Consider the following 19252-nt stretch of genomic DNA (forward strand, 5'->3'; position numbering starts at 1 on the left):
CTCCTTGGATAGATCAACACAGTTCTGCTGTCCGTAAAATTAAATTAAATGTTAAAAGGTTACCATGTGCACATCTAGCTAATGTATAGTGGTTTAAATGTTAAAAGGTTACCATGTGCAATTTTTATTAAAAATAGATTACAGTTCTGTTAAAATAGTTTTAGAAAAGGATGTTAAAAACATTGTTCCTAAACAAACTTTTGCCAGATGGAAAGCTGAGGGAGCAATGTAACAATTTAAAATTGATTATATACGTGAACAAGATAATCGTTTGCCTAATTTTCTAACACGTGAAATTTTATAGAGTACCACTGACAATGAGATTCTTGCTTGAATAGAAGTTGACAAACATTTCTTATTTTGGTGGTTGGCGAAACTAACAGGTCCATGGTGAGAATGTGCCCTTACTTTTTCTCAACAGAAATGGAAGTCTAAAGGAATGTTTGTCAACTATACTAGAGTACCTGAATGCATGATTTAGGCATTTAGCAATCGGTAATTCATATTATATAATAATTTCATTTATATTATAATATCCAGAGGGTCAGTTTGGTAAATGTAAGCAAAACTAGGTCAGGACGTTTTGCGCTAAACTAGTTTTGTTTTGGACCAGACTCTCATGATTCAAAACAAAACTAGTTTAGTGATTCAAAACAAAACTAGTTTAGTGATACTATTTTGACAAACAAGAAGCAATACAAAATTGGGTCAGCTTCACACGTGACCCAAATTTACAAAGTTTGCCCAAACTTATTTGAGCGAGGAGGGGGAGAGAGAGGGGGTTGGCGGCGAGGTTACCGATGAGCATCGGCTGCTTGTTATCAGGCTTTGGGCAACACCAGCATTTCCTCGCGCCACCGTGGCGGCCTCTATATCCCCCTACTTCTAGTCCTCTTCCCTGTTTCTCTTCTCGCAGTTTTAGCTTCAATTCAATTTCCTGTAAACCCCAGCAAAACCCCTCGCTCTCCTTATCCTCGTCTAACCCTAATTTCCCAAATTCCCCCTCCCTTCCCAATTACAACAGCGGCGACAACAACACCAACAACAACGGCGGCGCGGCGGCTGCGGAAACAACCGAAGAGGTGGAGGTTGGCGGCGGTGGTGGTCTGGCGATGACCCCTTCGAGTTCGAACCCGGCGGCTGGTGGAACTATCTTCCTTTCTTCGCCTTTCTCCTCCTCCTTGACGAGTCCGCCTTGCTCGTGCCCTAGAGTAATGGAGTGCTGGAGGTCAGAGGAGGCCATTGGACAGGCTGTCCCCCCCGCGATGCTCTGCTGATTCCTTTGTAATCGCGCGGGCGATGGCGAAGAGCTTGTGAACGGATTGGAATCTTGTTGGAGGCGGTGCAGGGGTGTGTTCTTGAGCTTGATGCTTCCTGAAGGGTATCCCAATAGTGTCAGCAGTGACTATCTTGAGTACTCTCTCTGGAGGGCTCTGCAAGGGATTGCCAGCCAGATTAATGGCGTCCTTGCTACGCAGGTACTCCCTTAATGAGTTCATACAAAGTTTTCTATTGGTAGGAATCGGAATTGGATTTTGTTGACATTAACTATTAGACAAATAACACCATAAAGTAGTAATACCTTTTAAAAGAAAGAAGAAAGTGGGAGAGAGAGAGAGAGAGAGAGAGAGAGAGAGAGAGAGAGAGAGAGAGAGAGAGAGAGAGAGAGAGAGAGAGAGAGAGAGAGAGAAAGAGAGAGAAAAAAGACAGTACGGGCCCCACAACGATGGGGAGAACAATTCTGACATGAGAGAGGAGGGAGGGGGGAGAGAGAGAGAGAGAGAGGGAATAGCAGGCGTGACCAAAGGGAGAGAAGAGGAAATCAGGCGTGACCAAAGGAGTGGAGAACTTAGATGAGAACGAATGAGAACGAGGCAGAGAATAAACTAGAGAGAGAGAGAGAGAGAGAGAGAGAGAGAGAGAATGCAAGGAAGAAGATAGTTAATGGGTAGACGAAGAAATGTTGAAACGGTGGAGAAGAGTATTCAATATAACTGATGAAATATAGTTCAAAAGTTGTAAATTTTATTGTATTAAGGCTACAGAACGCAGATGCGAGATATGTAACTTGTGGATTACAGTAGCTACGGTTCCTGTTCTTTAGAAACTTGTAATCGGACATCATTTGAGTAATTGCCGCGGTAAAGGAGAATTCGGTTTCTTGAGAAGAAAGTGAAGAAATTTAGGGACATTAGACGGAAGGAGATAGATAACTGGAGAGGTGTAGTGGATGAATAGAGAGAGAATAAATCATTAGGCTACGACACGTGTCTTTTGTTACCCTCCAAATGTTGAAAAATGACCGGGATTAGAAATTATTACTAAAAAAATACAAGAAAATATATCACACAAAGGAATAATATTTCACCATGATTATAAAATTAATGTTGACATCAACCGTGCAAAAATCAAACGTTACTAAAAATGTATGACAACAACAAAGATATATATATGGTTAACAACGCAAGCACAGATAAAGGTCCAGGACTATCCTTACAAAGGAAATATGACTCAATAATATTACAACGTACAAAGCCTACAAAAGTTTGATATTAGCTAGAATACTATAACATACAAAATAAGGATTAAAAACAAGACATACGACAGAGACATTAAAAGGAATTTCAGGAAAGATACATATTATCCATATAGCATAAAGGGTTAAGAAAAAGAAATAAATAGAGAAAGCAAATTAAAAGGGCAAGTTCAATTTAATAGGATAGTAAGGCAAAAATTGAGACAAGAAAGAAACTAAACTAGATGGAAGCTTGAGGCGTCTCAATGACAGTCTCCTTAAAGTATATTTCCAACCTTCGGGGTGCTCGAGGAATGCGTCAGAACTGCCTCCCAGGATACAACAAGCCAAAGCGAAGTAAGCAGCATAACTTCTCCGCAACGTCGAATCAAACTTGAGAAGAAAACACTCAAAAGAATGCAAAGAAAGAAAAGAAAGAAAGTTTATGATTTTCGGTGTATTTGAAATAGAAGGGGAGACTTCCTATTTATAGGCTAAAACAAGGGTATTGTTGGAAATTAGCATGGAGCCTGAATTTGAAAATTTAGCAACTTGCTAATTTTTCTCCCGTAAAAACTCAAGCATGTTCAACAAATAACCGACTGAGTTTGAAAAATCCAGCAACTCCCTGCTGATCTTTCTCCAGCACGTTCAGAAACAAATGACCAAGTCTAAACCTCTAATGGATTAGGCCTAAAACTTGTTTTTCATTCTTTTGCACACATGTGCTTGAGTGCTTCTAACACCATTGGGCTGGACTTCACTTGTGCTTTGGGAGACAATTTTCATTCACCTCCAACAGACTCTTTTCCAACAATCCCCCACATTAATGAAAAATTGATTTGTTTGACTCGATAATTGTGTTCAGTGACTGACACCTGCATAGGATATGTACGTGTTACCCTTTGAACATTTCCTTGTGAAATACACTTTACTAGCTTTCTAGTAGACATGATGTCCTTAAACTGTCCCAACATCTATTGTAAAGAGCCATAAATTTCACAACAGATATCAATCTCTTATTATTTGGTTCTCATGATTTTGTTCGTTTTTGGCCATGAACATCTACCTGGTTCTGCGAGAGTTTCAGAGAATTAAGTCATTACAATTCTCTATTGAAGCGGCCCCACTTCACTCTTACATAGGTGAATTGCTTAAGTCTCAACTTAAGAATCATTAAAGCAACACATTGCTAGTCTAATCACTTCACATCACTGTTTCATTATAGGAATAGGTTAGGGTTATCCCCTACAGTGACTACATCAAGTCCTTATAACTAGGTTGTCCCTTTGAACCTAGATCTTGGGATCTCCAGTCAACTATGTTGGGTTTCCTTTACAAGAACTTATTTACCCATTGGCTTTAGTCTCATTCCTTTAGCCAACCAACTTCTCAACTAAATCTCTGTTTAACCCTTTGGTTTGGATCCGCTAAGTTATCTTTTGATCTCACATAATCAATAGTGATAACTCCAGTTGAGAGTATATGTCTAATGGTATCATGTCTATGACGTATATGTCTAGACTTACCATTATACATATTACTCTGTGCTCTTCCAATTGCAGACTAACTATCACAATAAATATAAATTAGAGGCACATGTTTCTCCCATTTTGGAATGTCATCTAAGAAATGGCGTAACCATTCAGCTTCTTCTCTACATTTATCCAAAGCTATAAATTCAGATTCCATAGTGGATCTGACTATAACTGTTTGTTTCGAGGACTTTCAGGATATAACAGCTCCAGCTAATGTAAACACATATCCACTTGTGGATTTTGTGTCTTTTATATCAAAAATCCAATTTGCATCACTGTATCCTTTTAGGACTGCAGGATATCTTGTATAATGCAACCCATAATTCCAAGTGTATCGTAAGTATCTCAGTACTCTTACGATTGCTTTCCAACGATCAGTACTTGGATTACTTGTAAATCTGCTGAGTTTACTAACCGTATAAGCTATATCAGGTCTTGTATAACTCATTAGATACATTAGACTTTCAATAATTCTTGAGTATTCTATTTAGGAAACACCCTCTCCTCTATTCTTAGCTAGATGAAGACTAATGTCTAATGGCGTTTTGGCAACTCCACTGTCATCCTTGTTAAAGTTTTCAAGGATTTTGTCCACATAATGAGACTGATTCAAAATAAGGCATTGTGATGTTCTCATGATTTTAATTCCTAAAATAACATCAGCAAGTCTTATATCTTTAATGTCAAATTTAGAGTTTAACATGTTCTTAGTAGATTTTATCATTTTTTCATCACTACCAACAATAAGTATGTCATCAACGTAAAGACATAGAATGACATATCCTTTTTCTGTTTCCTTAGTGTAGACACATTTGTCACATTCGTTGATTATATATCCGTTGATAATCATTGTATGATCAAACTTTTCATGCCACTTCTTTGTGGCTTGTTTTAGACCATATAACGATTTAACCAATTTAGGGACTTTCTTTTCCTTCCTAGGAACTACAAAGCCCTCGGGTTCCATGTAGATTTCTTCATCTAAATCCTCATTTAAGAAAGTTGTCTTTACATCCATTTGACGTACTTCTAGATTCCTCAATGCAGCGATTGCAAGAATCATTCTAATGGAATTTATTCTCGTCACAGGAGAATAAGTATCAAAATAATCTAAGCCTTCTTGTTGCTTGTATCCTTTGATTACAAGCCTGACTTTATACTTGTCAACAATGTTACATTAAACGCTGGGCGCTTCTAGGCGCCGAACTTGACGCCCAATGCCTAGTCGCCTAGGCGGGCGCCTAAGCGGTTTCTGGACGTTTTTTTCTTTCTTCATTTAAGTGGTGGTCGATAAAGTTTTACTGAAGGTCGGATGAGGTAGTGGAGATGTTCATATTTGGAGGTTAATAGAGTTTGGAGGACGTGTAGACTACGACACATAAAATCACAATTAAGGCCTACAGGGTGTAATCTACGTAAGCAGACAGTGTTTCCCTAAACGCTCGTAAAATTTAGGTGGGCAGCCTAAATACCGTCTAGGCACTAGGCGCTAGGTGCTAGTTAGGCGACCTAGGTACCGCCTAGGTCTAGGCGTACACCTAAACGGACTAGACCGAGGTTTTTTAAAACAGTGCTTGTCAATAGTGCCATCGAGTTTCATTTTCTTTTTAAAGATCCATTTGGACCCTAAAGACTTACAACCAGGAGGAAGATCCACCAATTCCCAAGTGTGATTCTGTAAAATAGATTCTCTCTCACTTTGGATTGCTTCTTTCCAAAAAGGTCCGTCGGAAGAATTCACGGCCTCAGTATAAGTTTGAGGATACTTTTCTAGCAAATAAGTTAGAAAATCATCTCCAAATGATTTTTCTACTCTTACTTTTTTACTGTATTTCGGTTTATTTTCTTAAGCCAAATCTTGACTCTCATCTTGATTCATAATATCATATGTTCGCTTTGAAGTGCTTGCTTCATGAATGGATTTGCAAGGAAATACATTTTCAAAGAAAGATGCATTCCTTGATTCCATTATCGTATTCTTGTGTATATCCGAATTTTCCGAATCATGCACAAGGAACCGATACGTGTTGCTGTTATGTGCATAGCCTATAAAGATACAGTCCATCGTTTTAGGACCTATCTTTATTTTCTTTGGTGTTGGAGTTGCTACTTTGGCAAGACACCCCCACAATCGTAAGTATTTGTAGGATGGTTTCCTGCCCTTCCATAGCTCACAAGGAGTTTTATATTGTTTCTTTCGGGTTACCCTATTTAAAAGGTAATTGCTTGTCAAAATAGCTTCACCCCACATATTTTGAGGTAGCCCAGAGCTTATAAGCATCACATTCATCATTTTTTTTAATGTGCGATTTTTGCGTTCAGCAGCACCATTTGATTGAGGTGAATAGGGTGAAGTTACTTCATGTATGATTCCATGCTGAGCACAGAAATCACCAATTGGTGTTTCATATTCTCCACCTCTATCACTTCTTAATCTTTTTATTCTCTTATTAAGCTGACTTTCAACTTCTTTCTTAAAGAGAATAAATTTCTATAAGGCTTCATCTTTGCTCTTTAGCAAGTGCACATAATATTATTTTGTGCAATCATCAATAAAGGTAATAAAATATTTATTACCACTCCTTGTTTGCACAAACTTTAAATCGCAAACATCACTATGAATCAATTCGAGGGGTTGAGAGTTCCTTTCAATTGTTTGGAAGGATGATCTCGTTAGTGTTGCTTCCACACATAATTCACATTTGTGTTTGAAATTAATTTGGAAAGAGAGAATATGATCTAAGTTAATTAGTCTATGCATTGTTTCATAATTAACATGACCAAGCTTACCATGCCATAAATCAGATGACTCAATCAAGTAAACGGAAGATGTATTTTCATTAATCTTCTGTTTCACAATCATTACATTAAACTTAAAAAGCCCATTTGTGGCATACCCTCTTGCCACATACACCCCATTTTTGGTAAGAGTCATTTTATCAGATTCGAACACCTTGCGGAAGCCATGTTTGATGAGCAGAGACCCAGACACCAGATTTTTGTGAATATTCGGCACATACAGCATATTAGTCAGGGTCACGACTTTGTCGTATGTCATTTTCAGCATAACCTTCCCTTGCCCCTCGATGGAAGATGAGGTAGAGTTTCCCATGAATATCTTCTCACCTTTAATTGTAGTGAAGGAGGTGAACAGGTTTCTGTTGGTGCAGACGTGCCTTGTAGCACCTGTGTCAATCCATCATTCTTTTGGGTTGGATCCCATCATGTTGACCTCATATATCACAGCCATGAGTTCGAGATCATCCTTAACTATCCTCAGTCATGTTGACCTCTTTCCTCTTTGGAAGCCTACAATTCGGTCGATTTGTGGCCCATCTTGCCACAATTGAAGCACTTGCCCCTAAATTTCTTCTTGGAGATTCCTCCTTTGGTTCCCAGTTTCGGGTTTGCAGCCCTTGCAACTACTTTCTTTCCTTTGGTTTTGAAACTTTTACCATGCTCCACCACATTAGCCTTGGCAGTCATGCTCAGATGTCTTTCCCTCAGATCGGTGGTTCTCCTCAATTCGGAGCTTCATAATTAGATCCTCCATTGTCATCTCCTTGCGCTTGTGTTTGAGATAGTTTTTAAAATCCTTCCATGCAGGGGGTAGCTTCTCGATCATAGCAGCTACTTGGAAGGTCTCACTCAGTACCATCCCTTCGGCTTGAATCTCGCGCAGAATCACTTGCAGCTCTTGGACTTGAGAGATGACGGATTTGGAATCCACCATCTTGTAGTCTAGGAACCGACCATGAATTTCTTTGTACCGGCATCTTCGGTTTTGTACTTTCGGTCCAGTGATTCCCACAACTGCTTGGTAGTCTTGAAAGTAGCATACACCCCGTACAATGAATCATGCAAGCTATTCATTATATAGTTCTTGCATAGAAAGTCGGATTGCTTCCAAGCCTCAATAGCGTTGATAGTTTGCGCATCAGTTTCTCCCTCACGCAACACAGGAGCATTCTTCGTCAAGAACCTCGCAAGGCCCAAGGTTGTTAGGTAGAACAACATCTTCTATTGCCACCGTTTAAAGTTCATGCCATTGAACTTTTCCGGTTTCTCACTATGAGTGACGGAAACCGTTGGTCCATTGACCGCAATCGACATTTTTGAAACAACAAGTTGGGCAGTGGCAGAACCGTCGGCAGCCATATTACCCTCGACAGCCTTAATCATTTCGTCTTTGGTTGAAGCCATAGTAATTAGTTAAAAGGAAAATCTGCTTTAAGATTGTTGAAAAATGACAGGGATTAGAAATTATTACTAAAAGAAAATATAAGAAAATATATCACACAAAGGAATAATATTTCACCATGATTATAAAATTAATGTTGACATCAACCGTGCAAAAATCAAATGTTACTAAAAAGCTATGACAACAGCAAAGATATATATATGGTTAACAACGCAGGCACAGAGAAAGGTCCAAGACTATCCTTACAAAGAAAAAAATGACTCAATAATATTACAGTGTACAAAGCCTACAAAAGTTTGATATTAGCTAGAATACTATAACATGCAAAATAAAGATTGAAAACAAGACATACGACAGAGACATTAAAAGCAATTTCAGGAAAGATACATATTATCCATACAACATAAAGGGATAAGAAAAAGAAATAAATAGAGAAAGCAAATTAAAAAGGCAAGTTCAATTTAATAGGATAGTAGGGCAAAAATTGAGACAAGAAAGAAACCAAACTAGATGGAAGCTTGAGGCCTGTCAATGACAGACCTTAAAGTAGATTTCCAGCATTCGGGGCGCTCGAGGAACGCGTCGGAACTGCCTCCCAGGATACAACAAGCCAAAGTGAAGTAAGCAGCACAACTTTTCCGCAACGTCGAACCAAACTTGAGAACACACTCAAAAGAATGCAAGGGTATTGTTGGAAATTAGCATGAAGCCTGAATTTGAAAATTTAGCAACTTCTTGCTAATTTTTCTCCCATAAAAACTCAAGCATGTTCAACAAATAACTGACCTGAGTTTGAAAAATCCAGCAACTCCCTGCTGATCTTTCTCCAGCACGTTCAGAAACAAATGACCAAGTCTAAACCCCTAATGGATTGGGCCCAAAACTTGTTTTTCTTTGTTTTGCACACATGGGCTTCTAACACCATTGGCTGGACTTCACTTGTGCTTAGGGAGACAATTTTCATTCACCTCCAAAAGACTATTTTCCAACACCAAACTCTAGAGAGAGCACATCAAAGTCATTCCTGACAAGTTCTATGTACTTCATGATACTTGTTTCTTCCTACTAGTATAAGAAACTTGATAGGCCATCTGTCCTAATGTGCAGACATCATAACTATATTATTGAACTATATTAAGTTAACTAAGAGAAATATGACATGTAAGGAACCTGGTCGACTATTAGATTTCACCTAGATTCCACATGTATATGCCATTCTTGTGCCATTGTAATGTCACATTTATTTTTAACTTTGTGATTAGTTTCTGACATGTTGCTATTATTGGGAAAAATAAGATTAAAAATAGATCCAGACATAAGCAGAACAAACCACGCAGGAATAAAGAAATAGAGCAAAAAGTTAAAAATGCCATAACTGATAAATTTAGAGCTGAAATACTTTACAGAAATGCTGAATCACCCTCTAAATGAAGAACTAGCATTGAAGAAATTATGGCCCACTTGCGGTAGCGTTGGGTTTGAATAATACTTTCGAGGATGAGACGACAGTCGTCTAAAGAAGTGCTCTCTTTTGTTGAACACCTCGACTGTAACTTTACTTCGTCAGAATCTTCAATACTAGCAGCTTACAAAATTGTAAAAGGAAGACGAGAAGTTTCTATTTTTTTGGTATTACTCAATTGAATAGAGGAGACCCTTTATATAGGGCTCAGGTGAGCTGAGGGGTTAGACAAGGCTTTGAATGCCAGTTATTGCAATATTTGTAACGTTTGCTATAACTATCATTCAAACCTTGTAACGTTCGTAACATACGAAATGTTCACACTAGTTAAATGCAGCATATGCAAAAAGGGCACGCGCTGAACCACGCACATGGACAGTGCACATTGCCTACGCACACAGACCATGCGCTCGTTCTCGCACGCTCGTTCTCGCACGCTTGCTGGCATGCTCGTTTGCATACCAACACAAGTGTATATTCCTAACACTTTTGTTAAACCATATATATCACTTATGTTAGTTTAAATCATTTAAACTGTATTTAATTAGTCAATGTGAGACTAAAACTCACATACTATTAATTAAACACCTTTTAATTTTCATCTATGGAATTTAACCATATAAATGATAGCCGTCTATATAAATTCTCCATTATTCATTTATATCAATAACTATGATAAATTGGTGAACCCATGAAATTTTTCAGAGAGAACGCGTAGTCTTGCTAGAGTGGAGATATTTGACAAAGAATGTATCAATTATTCTTTAACTTACCATAAAAAGTTCAAGTTTGAATACAAAAAAAGTAGAACTTTACATGTTGCTATGATAAATTAGTGAACCCATGAGATTTCCAGAGAGAATGACTACCTTAGTCTTGCTAGAGTGAAGAAATTTGTCAAAGAACGTATCAATGATGCTTTTAACCGACCATAAAAAATTCAAGTTTGAGTACAACGAGAGTAAAACTTTCATCTCATATTTTTGGGGTTGAATACATGAATAATATTCTTCCATTGAATTCTTTTAGGGTTTTCCACTCCACTAAGTTAATCACTATATATCCTTCTTAATTCTTTCCAATCTACTTGAATGTCAGTGATGGGCCTGATGGCGCTTGCTGAAGATTAGCAACTAGCTCTCTAGTATATTCATTTATGCTTAATGTTAGGATTGAAGTTGTCAATTAATACTTTAATTCCATTTTTTACTTGATGATTTAATGTTTTCTAAAATTATGACCTATCATATTCATAATACGTTCATGATGTTCTTCGCAGTCATTACTTTATGCAGTTGGGTTGGGGAAAGGTGCAATTCCTACTGCAGCTGCTGTCAACTGGGTGCTTAAGGATGGCATAGGATACCTTAGCAAAATATTGTTGTCAAACTTTGGTCGTCATTTTGATGTTAATCCTAAGGGTTGGAGATTGTTTGCAGATTTATTGGAAAATGCAGCATATGGGATGGAGATTATTACTCCTGCTTTTCCTCAATTATTTGTTTTGATTGGTGCAGTTGCTGGGGCTGGTCGTTCAGCGTCTATATTGATACAGGTACTTTTCTAAATTTACATACCTATCTACACTTCTTGAAATTTTTTTCTTTCTTTCTTATATGTTTTCAAGCATTTTTATGAAGTTTACCTACACCTCCCTTTTGAAATTTAATAGACAAATGCAATTTCTCATCTTTTACATTTTTTTCTAAACGTAGACATGTATATCATGAAAAGGTTGCTAAAAGTACACATGATTTATAACTTTACATGCTTAAGAAAAGACCTCTTCGACATGCAATATCAGTTTGCATGGCACTGTATTAAAAAGCCCATACCTTACCTGCCTAGGTGGTACCTAGGCCGTCGGCATAGCGCCTGGTCCTAGGTGGTACCTAGGCTACCCACCTAGATTTTGGGATCACTTAGGAGAGCGTGAGCCGCTTATGTGGACTATACCTTCTAAGTCTTGATTGTGATTTTCTTCATTGCAGCCTCCACCTCCTCCAACCTCCTTGAAACTCCTTCAGCCTCCAACTATAAACACCTCCTCTACCTTCTCCGACCTTTGCAAAACCTACACTGCCGCTAAGCGACCACCACCACTTAAATGAAGAAAAAAAATTTATTTAGGTGCAAATCTGGTGCCTACGCTTTCTATGTGACATTTATTATTAATTATTATAATTAAAAAGTAAAAAAATAGGACAATGCCTAGGCCTCGTCTTGGCCCCCGCATAGGCATCTAGGCTCTAGCCATCGGGTCCAACATCTAGGCTGTCTAGCATTTTCTCTAACTTTGGTTTGATTGCTTAGTTCTGTGTGATAATAAAAGTAACACCCCGGGAGGACTGATGCAAATTTGACATGCATAAATGGTTGTTTCTGTGTGATAATAGAATTAACATCCTAGCGGACTCGTGCAAATTTTTTATGTTTCTTTTGTTGCAAAATGATTTGAAATCCATGTACATGGTTTATTTGATTACTTTTACTAAGCTATCTTTTATTAGACCAATATAGGCATGTCCAGGTTTCTAGCATGTCAAGGACTTCCTATCCATGTTGGATTGCTACACTCGAGGGTCTTATCTGCTAATGATAATTGTCCGCTTAAATTCCATACAGTTCACAGAAAAAGTAATATAATTACTTTCATTCTGCTATCACAGTTGTTCTGTTGAAGAAAATTTAAGTTCTGCTGCTTTAAGTTTATACATGTATACTTGTGAAATTTTGGGAAATGAATTTCCCAATAGTTATGTTTATATTTGAGACATATATTATAGTTATACATACAGTTCTCTCTCTCCACACCAAATTAAAAAAAAGGAAGAAGAAGAAGAAGAAAAGATAGGACATACATACCTCATTCGGTAAGATTATGTCATTGTGGTTCACTTGAAGTGACTATTGAGTCAAAATTAAGCTCTCGAAATAAAGATCCCTTAATTCAAAACTAATTAATAAAAAATTGATCTAATTAGAATTAGTTGACAACTAAAGAATGGAAAGAAGCTTAGAGGACATTAATATTGTAAACCTAATATGCATTGCACGTTTAAATATTAACTAATGGATTGATACCAAATTATGGAATTACTTAATTATTTAACAATAATTGATAGATTAAAATATTTTTTATATTAGTCCCTTAAACCTTTCATATTTTGAAATTAGTCCGTTAATGCATTGAAATTATTATTAGGTAACTCAATTCTTCACTTATTTTGAAATTAGTCCTTTAGATCAATGGTATAACTAGCAATTTAAGGAACTAATTTCCCTCTAATTGCTTTTTTTACTCTTGATTGGAGGGGCTAAAATAAAAATAACTTAAGAATCGGGGATTTAATAGCTTTTTCAAAGATTTGATGAATTAACTTTAAAATAATAAGAATTGAGCAACCTAATAGTTGAATGCAGTTATGTTTGCAAGCTTATGGAGAGATTTTTATTAAATGTTGACAGATTTTCTTATTCTAAAGTCATTACGGATTAAAATAGAAGAATTTTTCCTCTTCTTTTTTACTTCATAAAGAATTTTATGTCATCTGTTATTGTTAGATTTGAAGCATTGAAAAAACTAGTTCCTATGTGAGTGACTAATCTTTTCGAATGATTTGCTGCTTGCACTGCTTATGGTCACATCAACATATAACATGAAAGTTGAACATACATAAACGCAAGTCTTAAGAAAGTTCATAGACAATATTACATCATCAAGTAGAGATTTAAAAGAAATAATTTCACAACCAAGTTATATTAAAAAATAAACCAAACAACCATAATACTTAACCACATGAAGTACACGTGCATCTCCCCTAGTGGAATGTTAAATAAGAAGTATTTCATGGTAGACTGTGCAAGCGGTGCAAGTATTCTTTACATGGGACACCAGTCTTTTGGCTTTCAATGAACCTGCGGAAGGATTCTGGTTGATCACTCTCAACAAGGCTCCTATGGAAACCAATAAAAGAATGGTAGTTAAGAACAGCTAGAATATCAACAAGAAGCAAACTTTAGCCTGAGCTGAAGTCATGTTCATGCATCTTAAAATCAGCCAACAGAATTCAATCTCCTCTTTTAGCAATTGGTTCTCATCACTACCTTCGAAATCTATTGTCGTCACTACTTTCAAAAGCTATATTGTTGACAATGTCACTCTACCGCGTATGATGAAGAAAAGGAACTTCAAGGTTAGATTTGAAATAGAGGAATATATATTTTGTGGAAATTCGTATTCTTTTGAATGTGGGGTAAAAATGTGGGAGATGTAAATGTAATTAGTCCATAATCTGTTGATCAGAAAAGAAGGTTCTTGACTATCCTTTCGCACGAGTGTGCCTTGGAATTAGACCTTCAGAATTTTAAATACTATTGGGGCTATATCCCTTGTTTTTTTGTCATCCATACACACGGGCGCGCGCGCGCACACACAAATAAAAAGAAAAAAGGAAATTGAAATGTAGCAACATAAAAAATAAAGGATGAAAATTACTAGAATCTGATATTATTTTCAGTAAGTTTGTGATAATGGATTGAATAAGGAAAGAGAAGTTTAGTCCTTAGTGGAGAGAAATGAGAGACCAAAACTGATGTCTACAACTACCAAAACATGGCGTTCACACCTGCACATCCTGGTCAATGAGTTAGGATTTATCTTCCTCTTTTTTCATGACTTTGTTGTTTATTCTTATCCTGTATTGATGATAGAATAGTAAGATCTTCATGGTTCAATGCTTATTAATTTATCTGATCTTTCAGCACTGAATATATGAAGTTCATGGTTCAGTATAGTTCTTTGTCTTCTTATTCTCTTGTTTTAAAGCTTTATTCATCTCAATAGGTATACCAAATTTGTTAGGTGACAAGATATACACTTTGCATTTCATCTTTTTGGTTATTATTGTTTTCTAATTTAAAAAATAATTTTTGCCTTTCCATTATCTATTTCAGCTCTTAAACTAATCCTCCTCTAAAATGGAACCCTTTCTATTTCGTGACAGGCTGCTACAAGAAGCTGTTTTTATGCAGGTTTTGCTGTGCAGAGGAATTCTGCAGAGGTAGGATATTTATAGAATCCAGAGCTTATATCCTGGGTCATTATCATGTCAGCCATTCCTAAGAGCCAAGAGCAAGGAGTCATTTCATGCTGAAAATTTACCTAATAGTATCAATTCTTATTGTAAGGAATGGTTCGATATTTCAGTGGCTTTATGTCCGGATGTATATGTTGCATGCATGCTTAGTTATTTGATAAAATATTTTTTTTGATTATGGTTTTATTTCGCAGGTAATTGCTAAAGGTGAAGCTCAAGGAATGGTGAGCAAGTTTTTTGGTATCATGCTTGGCATAGCCTTGGCTAATTACATTGGCTCCTCAACTCCATTGGCTCTTGCTTCATTCAGTGTTGTGATGGGATTTCACATGTACTGCAATCTTAAATCATATCAGTCTATTCAACTGAGGACTCTGAACCCGTACCGTGCAAGTAATATTTTGCCTCACCATCTTTCATTCACCCTTATCATCATGACTCATGGTTCTTACTAGTGAAATTGCAGAATATCTTGAATAGAAGCTCATTCTTAGATTGATATCAAATTCTTCTTTTCGACTAACATTATTTTTATGCGTTGTAAAGTTGTGACGTTCTCATTTGGGATGAAACATTTTTTTTCCAACATTTAAACTCTTAAGTGCCAACTTGCTGCACTGAGGATGTAGATGTGGTACGTCACCCTAGGAAAGGCATTCTTTCATCACTTTTTAAAGACTTGTTTCTTTCCTGACATTGTAGGCTTTAACATCTATTTGAGAATGATGCAAAGAATCTCCACTGTTGCTGCAGATTAAATTACACTCTTCAAATAAATATGGACTCGTCTTATCATTCATGATTTACTTGCTCCTCGTGTCATTTCACTTGCTATTAATCAGCAAATTGTAAACCTTAAACCTTCTGGGTAATAAATGTCTTTTCTTAAAAATGTCTGCCAGTATTGTGAATTTCCTTTCCCATTTCAGTTTATTGGATATGAACAGACAAATAAGTGCAGTTGAGAAATCCCTTAATTCATGTATATAGTTCATCCTGTGACCATGTAATTTGGCTTCCCCCTTATAGCTATGCGAACCTATTTGTTATGTCTATATGACCGTGCATTGATGGAGCAATTAGCAGTGTACTTAGCACAATTTAACCTCTCACATAATTCCATGTAGACCTTTTCTTTCACCATTTAATTTCGATTTTCTTAGTTTGACCATGTTTATTCCTTTCTAATGCGCGACAGGTTTGGTTTTTAGTGAATATCTGTTGAGCGGTCAAGTTCCTCAGATAAAGGAGGTCAATGATGAGGAACCGCTTTTTCCAAGCCTGCCTTTTGTTGACATAGATGCATATACAGTAAGTGAAGTTTTTTGGCCTTGCTTAACCATTCATGTAGTTTGTCTTGGGAACTGCTGTTATTCAAGTTTATTTGTTGTATTGTATGTGAGGGTAATATCTGTATCAGGATTCAGGAACCTTATGTATGTACTTTTATTTCTATTGACTATTGAACTCTTCCAGTCTTCCATACTACCAAAGCTACTTGCTAGATTAAACATAAATGTGAACATTTCTATTTTCACATATTATTACTTTTTTTCCCCATCAATAGTCTACCGTCAGTTTATATTTATGCTGGCACTTGCCTCATAATTGTTTCCTTCTAATGAAGTGTGTGGAACTATGCGTTTGAGGACTTATGTCTATTTTTAAATGATAAATTAATATTTGAGATTAAGGCAGTCAAAGGTTCAAATCTGACGTCACTAACTTCATCTCATCACATTAGCTGCCTATTTTATGTCTAAGCAATCATTTTAAACAACTTTAATGCTGCTGCGGTCAAATTTTTGTTTATTCAATTTCCTTTTTTTTTTCATTCTGTTACGTGTAACCTTGCTCTTCCTCAAATAAGGGAAACACAATTCGTAATCATCATGGTAATATTATTAATACTACTAAATATAACTTGCATCAGACTGACCTTGAATCCTTCAAATATAAGTGATTCGAACCTGATCACTATTTTGCCAATATGGTGTGATCAATGCTGTTCAAGGAAGATTTAGTTTCTTGGTTGTGTTTGTGTTCTTCATAGGCAGAGTCAAAAAGCAATTATCTTTACTTTGTGAAGTTTTTTTCTCATGAATTTCTACCATACATCTAGTTTCTAATCCCTCTGAACCTAATCTTGCCATATGGAAGGCTGTTCAGGAGGAAGCATCTGGTTCACTATCTGTGGAAGCCAGAAATGCAGCTGCTGAGATATCTCGTCGCTTGCAATTGGGATATAAACTCAGCAAAGTTGTGAAAAACAAAGAGGACGCATATGCACTTTTTGACCTGTTCAAAGATGAAGAGTATATGATTATCGAGAACAAAGGAAGGTTTTGTGTAAGTTGCATAACTTTGGAGGGATCATTATCATTTTTGTGTTGTATTTCGAACTATCAATTCCTTTTGTAGGTGGTACTTCGTGAAGGCTGTTCACCTCAAGACATGCTGAAATCTCTGTTTCACATTAACTATCTTTACTGGCTGGAGAAATATGTGGGAATAGAACCAAGAAGCATTTCTGATGAGTGCAAACCTGGCGGAAGACTGCAAATATCCCTAGACTATGTGCAGAGGGAATTCATCCATATCAAACGAGACGGATTACAAAATGGATGGCTTACTGACGAAGGGCTGATAGCAAGGCCATTACCCAACAGGATCCGGTTATGCTTTTCTGAGCCTGCTCCCACAAGTTAGTGTTCTGTGTTGGATCATAGAGTTTTGTGAAATCCAAACAAATGATTGGCATATTGAGCTGACCAAGTTACTCCTTGAACATACCTTGAGGATCTGAAACATTGCTGCCCAGGTCAGAAATTTTGATGCCATTTGGGAAATACAGAGAAGATGACAGAGTCCTAGTCCGAAGTTCGTTGGTCATGACCCATTGTATTAGAGAACTGACTCATAGTTTAGGTAGTTTGAAGTGCTTAGTTTCTGAGACAAGTTTGGCTTTGAGGCCAGCCCTCAGAAATATTACAGAATTTTGTAATGCACCAGGAACAGAGTCTGTGAATGTGATTGTTTTATGAGGAGGGTGCATGGACGTTGGCCTTGCTCTTCGAAGTTTGAAGCAAGGAAGAACTTTTTTGTTTTCCTGATAAGATTTTGAGCATTTTTCTGCCTATTGAAATTTGCAATACAAACCTAATCTTCGTTTGATCTTTAAATTGGGAATAAAATAAATCTGAAACGCTCCAAACCTGTGATTGATTTCATTATATTCTCTTTAATAATCTTTTCAATAATTGCTTTCTTTTGATTCTTCTGAACATCCTACGTGCTAAATTGTTTATGGATCTCTGAACATTCAGTAGTTAATGCATCAACGGCCGTCCCCTAACAAGACCGTTTGAAAGACTAGTGTTCTGACTAAATGGTGTTTTTCTTGTTGCACCAATTAGTCCTCATCGCTAAGTATACAGTACAAACCAAGGGTAGTTTCCCCTAAAACGTGACGTGACCATGTTATATGACCGAATATCGCCCTGCCATGTATGTTCTTGACAATTTTCATTCTATTTTTAGCTAGCGATTCAATTAATTACACACGAGGTGTTTCTTTATAATTAAGCTCCTTAGAATTTTAGACGAGAGTAGATGAGCACGAGATGATCCTGATATCCTGTAGTTGATATTCTATTATCATCACATTTCGTATACTGAAAATATGGGCATAAGAACGCACAGAAGGAAAGAAAAGTTGTACCCCCAAACAAAAATAAATCCAAACTTATTCATAAAAAACGACCTATTTGAAACTTATTTGTCAAAAACGACACAGTTTTAGCCAACTGGTAAACACTGGCTTGTTTTTGGCGAAAAAAAATACCAAACTTCACGGAACTTAAAGTCCCGTGAAGTTTTTTACATAACAAAACTTCACAGGACTTCAAGTCCCATGAAGTTTGGTATTTTTTTGGCCAAAAAACGATCCAAGTTTCAGCCAACTCTTTTGGCAAATAAGTTTCAAAGATGTCGTTTTTTACAATTATTAACTAGCTGAAACTGGGCTGCTTTTGGCAAATACGTTTCGAAGATGTCCTTTTTTACAATTATTTTTTAAAATGGGTTGATTTTCAAAGTTTGTCCCAAACATAAACCCTCATATGCTAGGGTTTAAACTTCACGGGACTTCAAGTCCCGTGAAGTTTGGTATTTTTTTTGCCAAAAACAACTCAGTTTCAGCCAACTATTTTGGTAAATAAGTTTCAAAAAGGTATTTTTTTTACAATTATTAACTGGCTAAAACTGGGCTGCTTTTGACAAATAAGTTTCGAAGAGGATCGTTTTTTACAATTATTTTTGAAAATTGGCTGCTTTTCAAAATTTGTCCCAAAAATAAACTCTCATACGCTAGGGTTTTAACACCAAAAGCGTCAATGGAGGACAGGCTCCGCGCCCTGTGGCTAGAAGCAAGAGAAC

General features: G+C 36.8%; 1 protein-coding gene across 3 annotated transcripts; it reads left to right on the forward strand.

Annotated features, from left to right (window-relative positions):
• LOC109837789 (protein root UVB sensitive 1, chloroplastic) lies at positions 1265 to 17997 on the forward strand. 3 transcript variants are annotated; one of them, XM_020406145.1, is made up of 8 exons: positions 1265 to 1478; positions 10996 to 11026; positions 11156 to 11271; positions 14723 to 14779; positions 15010 to 15208; positions 16014 to 16126; positions 16976 to 17164; positions 17237 to 17997. In XM_020406145.1, the coding sequence occupies exons 1-8, from the start codon at positions 1368 to 1370 to the stop codon at positions 17522 to 17524; spliced, it is 1104 nt and encodes a 367-aa protein (XP_020261734.1). In that variant the 5' UTR covers positions 1265 to 1367; the 3' UTR covers positions 17525 to 17997. The 3 variants fall into 3 exon arrangements, with proteins under 3 accessions (XP_020261734.1, XP_020261732.1, XP_020261733.1); XM_020406143.1 differs by having other exon boundaries at positions 10996 to 11271; XM_020406144.1 differs by having other exon boundaries at positions 10996 to 11271; positions 16985 to 17164.

Source organism: Asparagus officinalis, chromosome 4 (assembly GCF_001876935.1).
Source record: "Asparagus officinalis chromosome 4, Aspof.V1, whole genome shotgun sequence".
In the NCBI taxonomy this organism is placed as follows: domain Eukaryota; kingdom Viridiplantae; phylum Streptophyta; class Magnoliopsida; order Asparagales; family Asparagaceae; genus Asparagus; species Asparagus officinalis.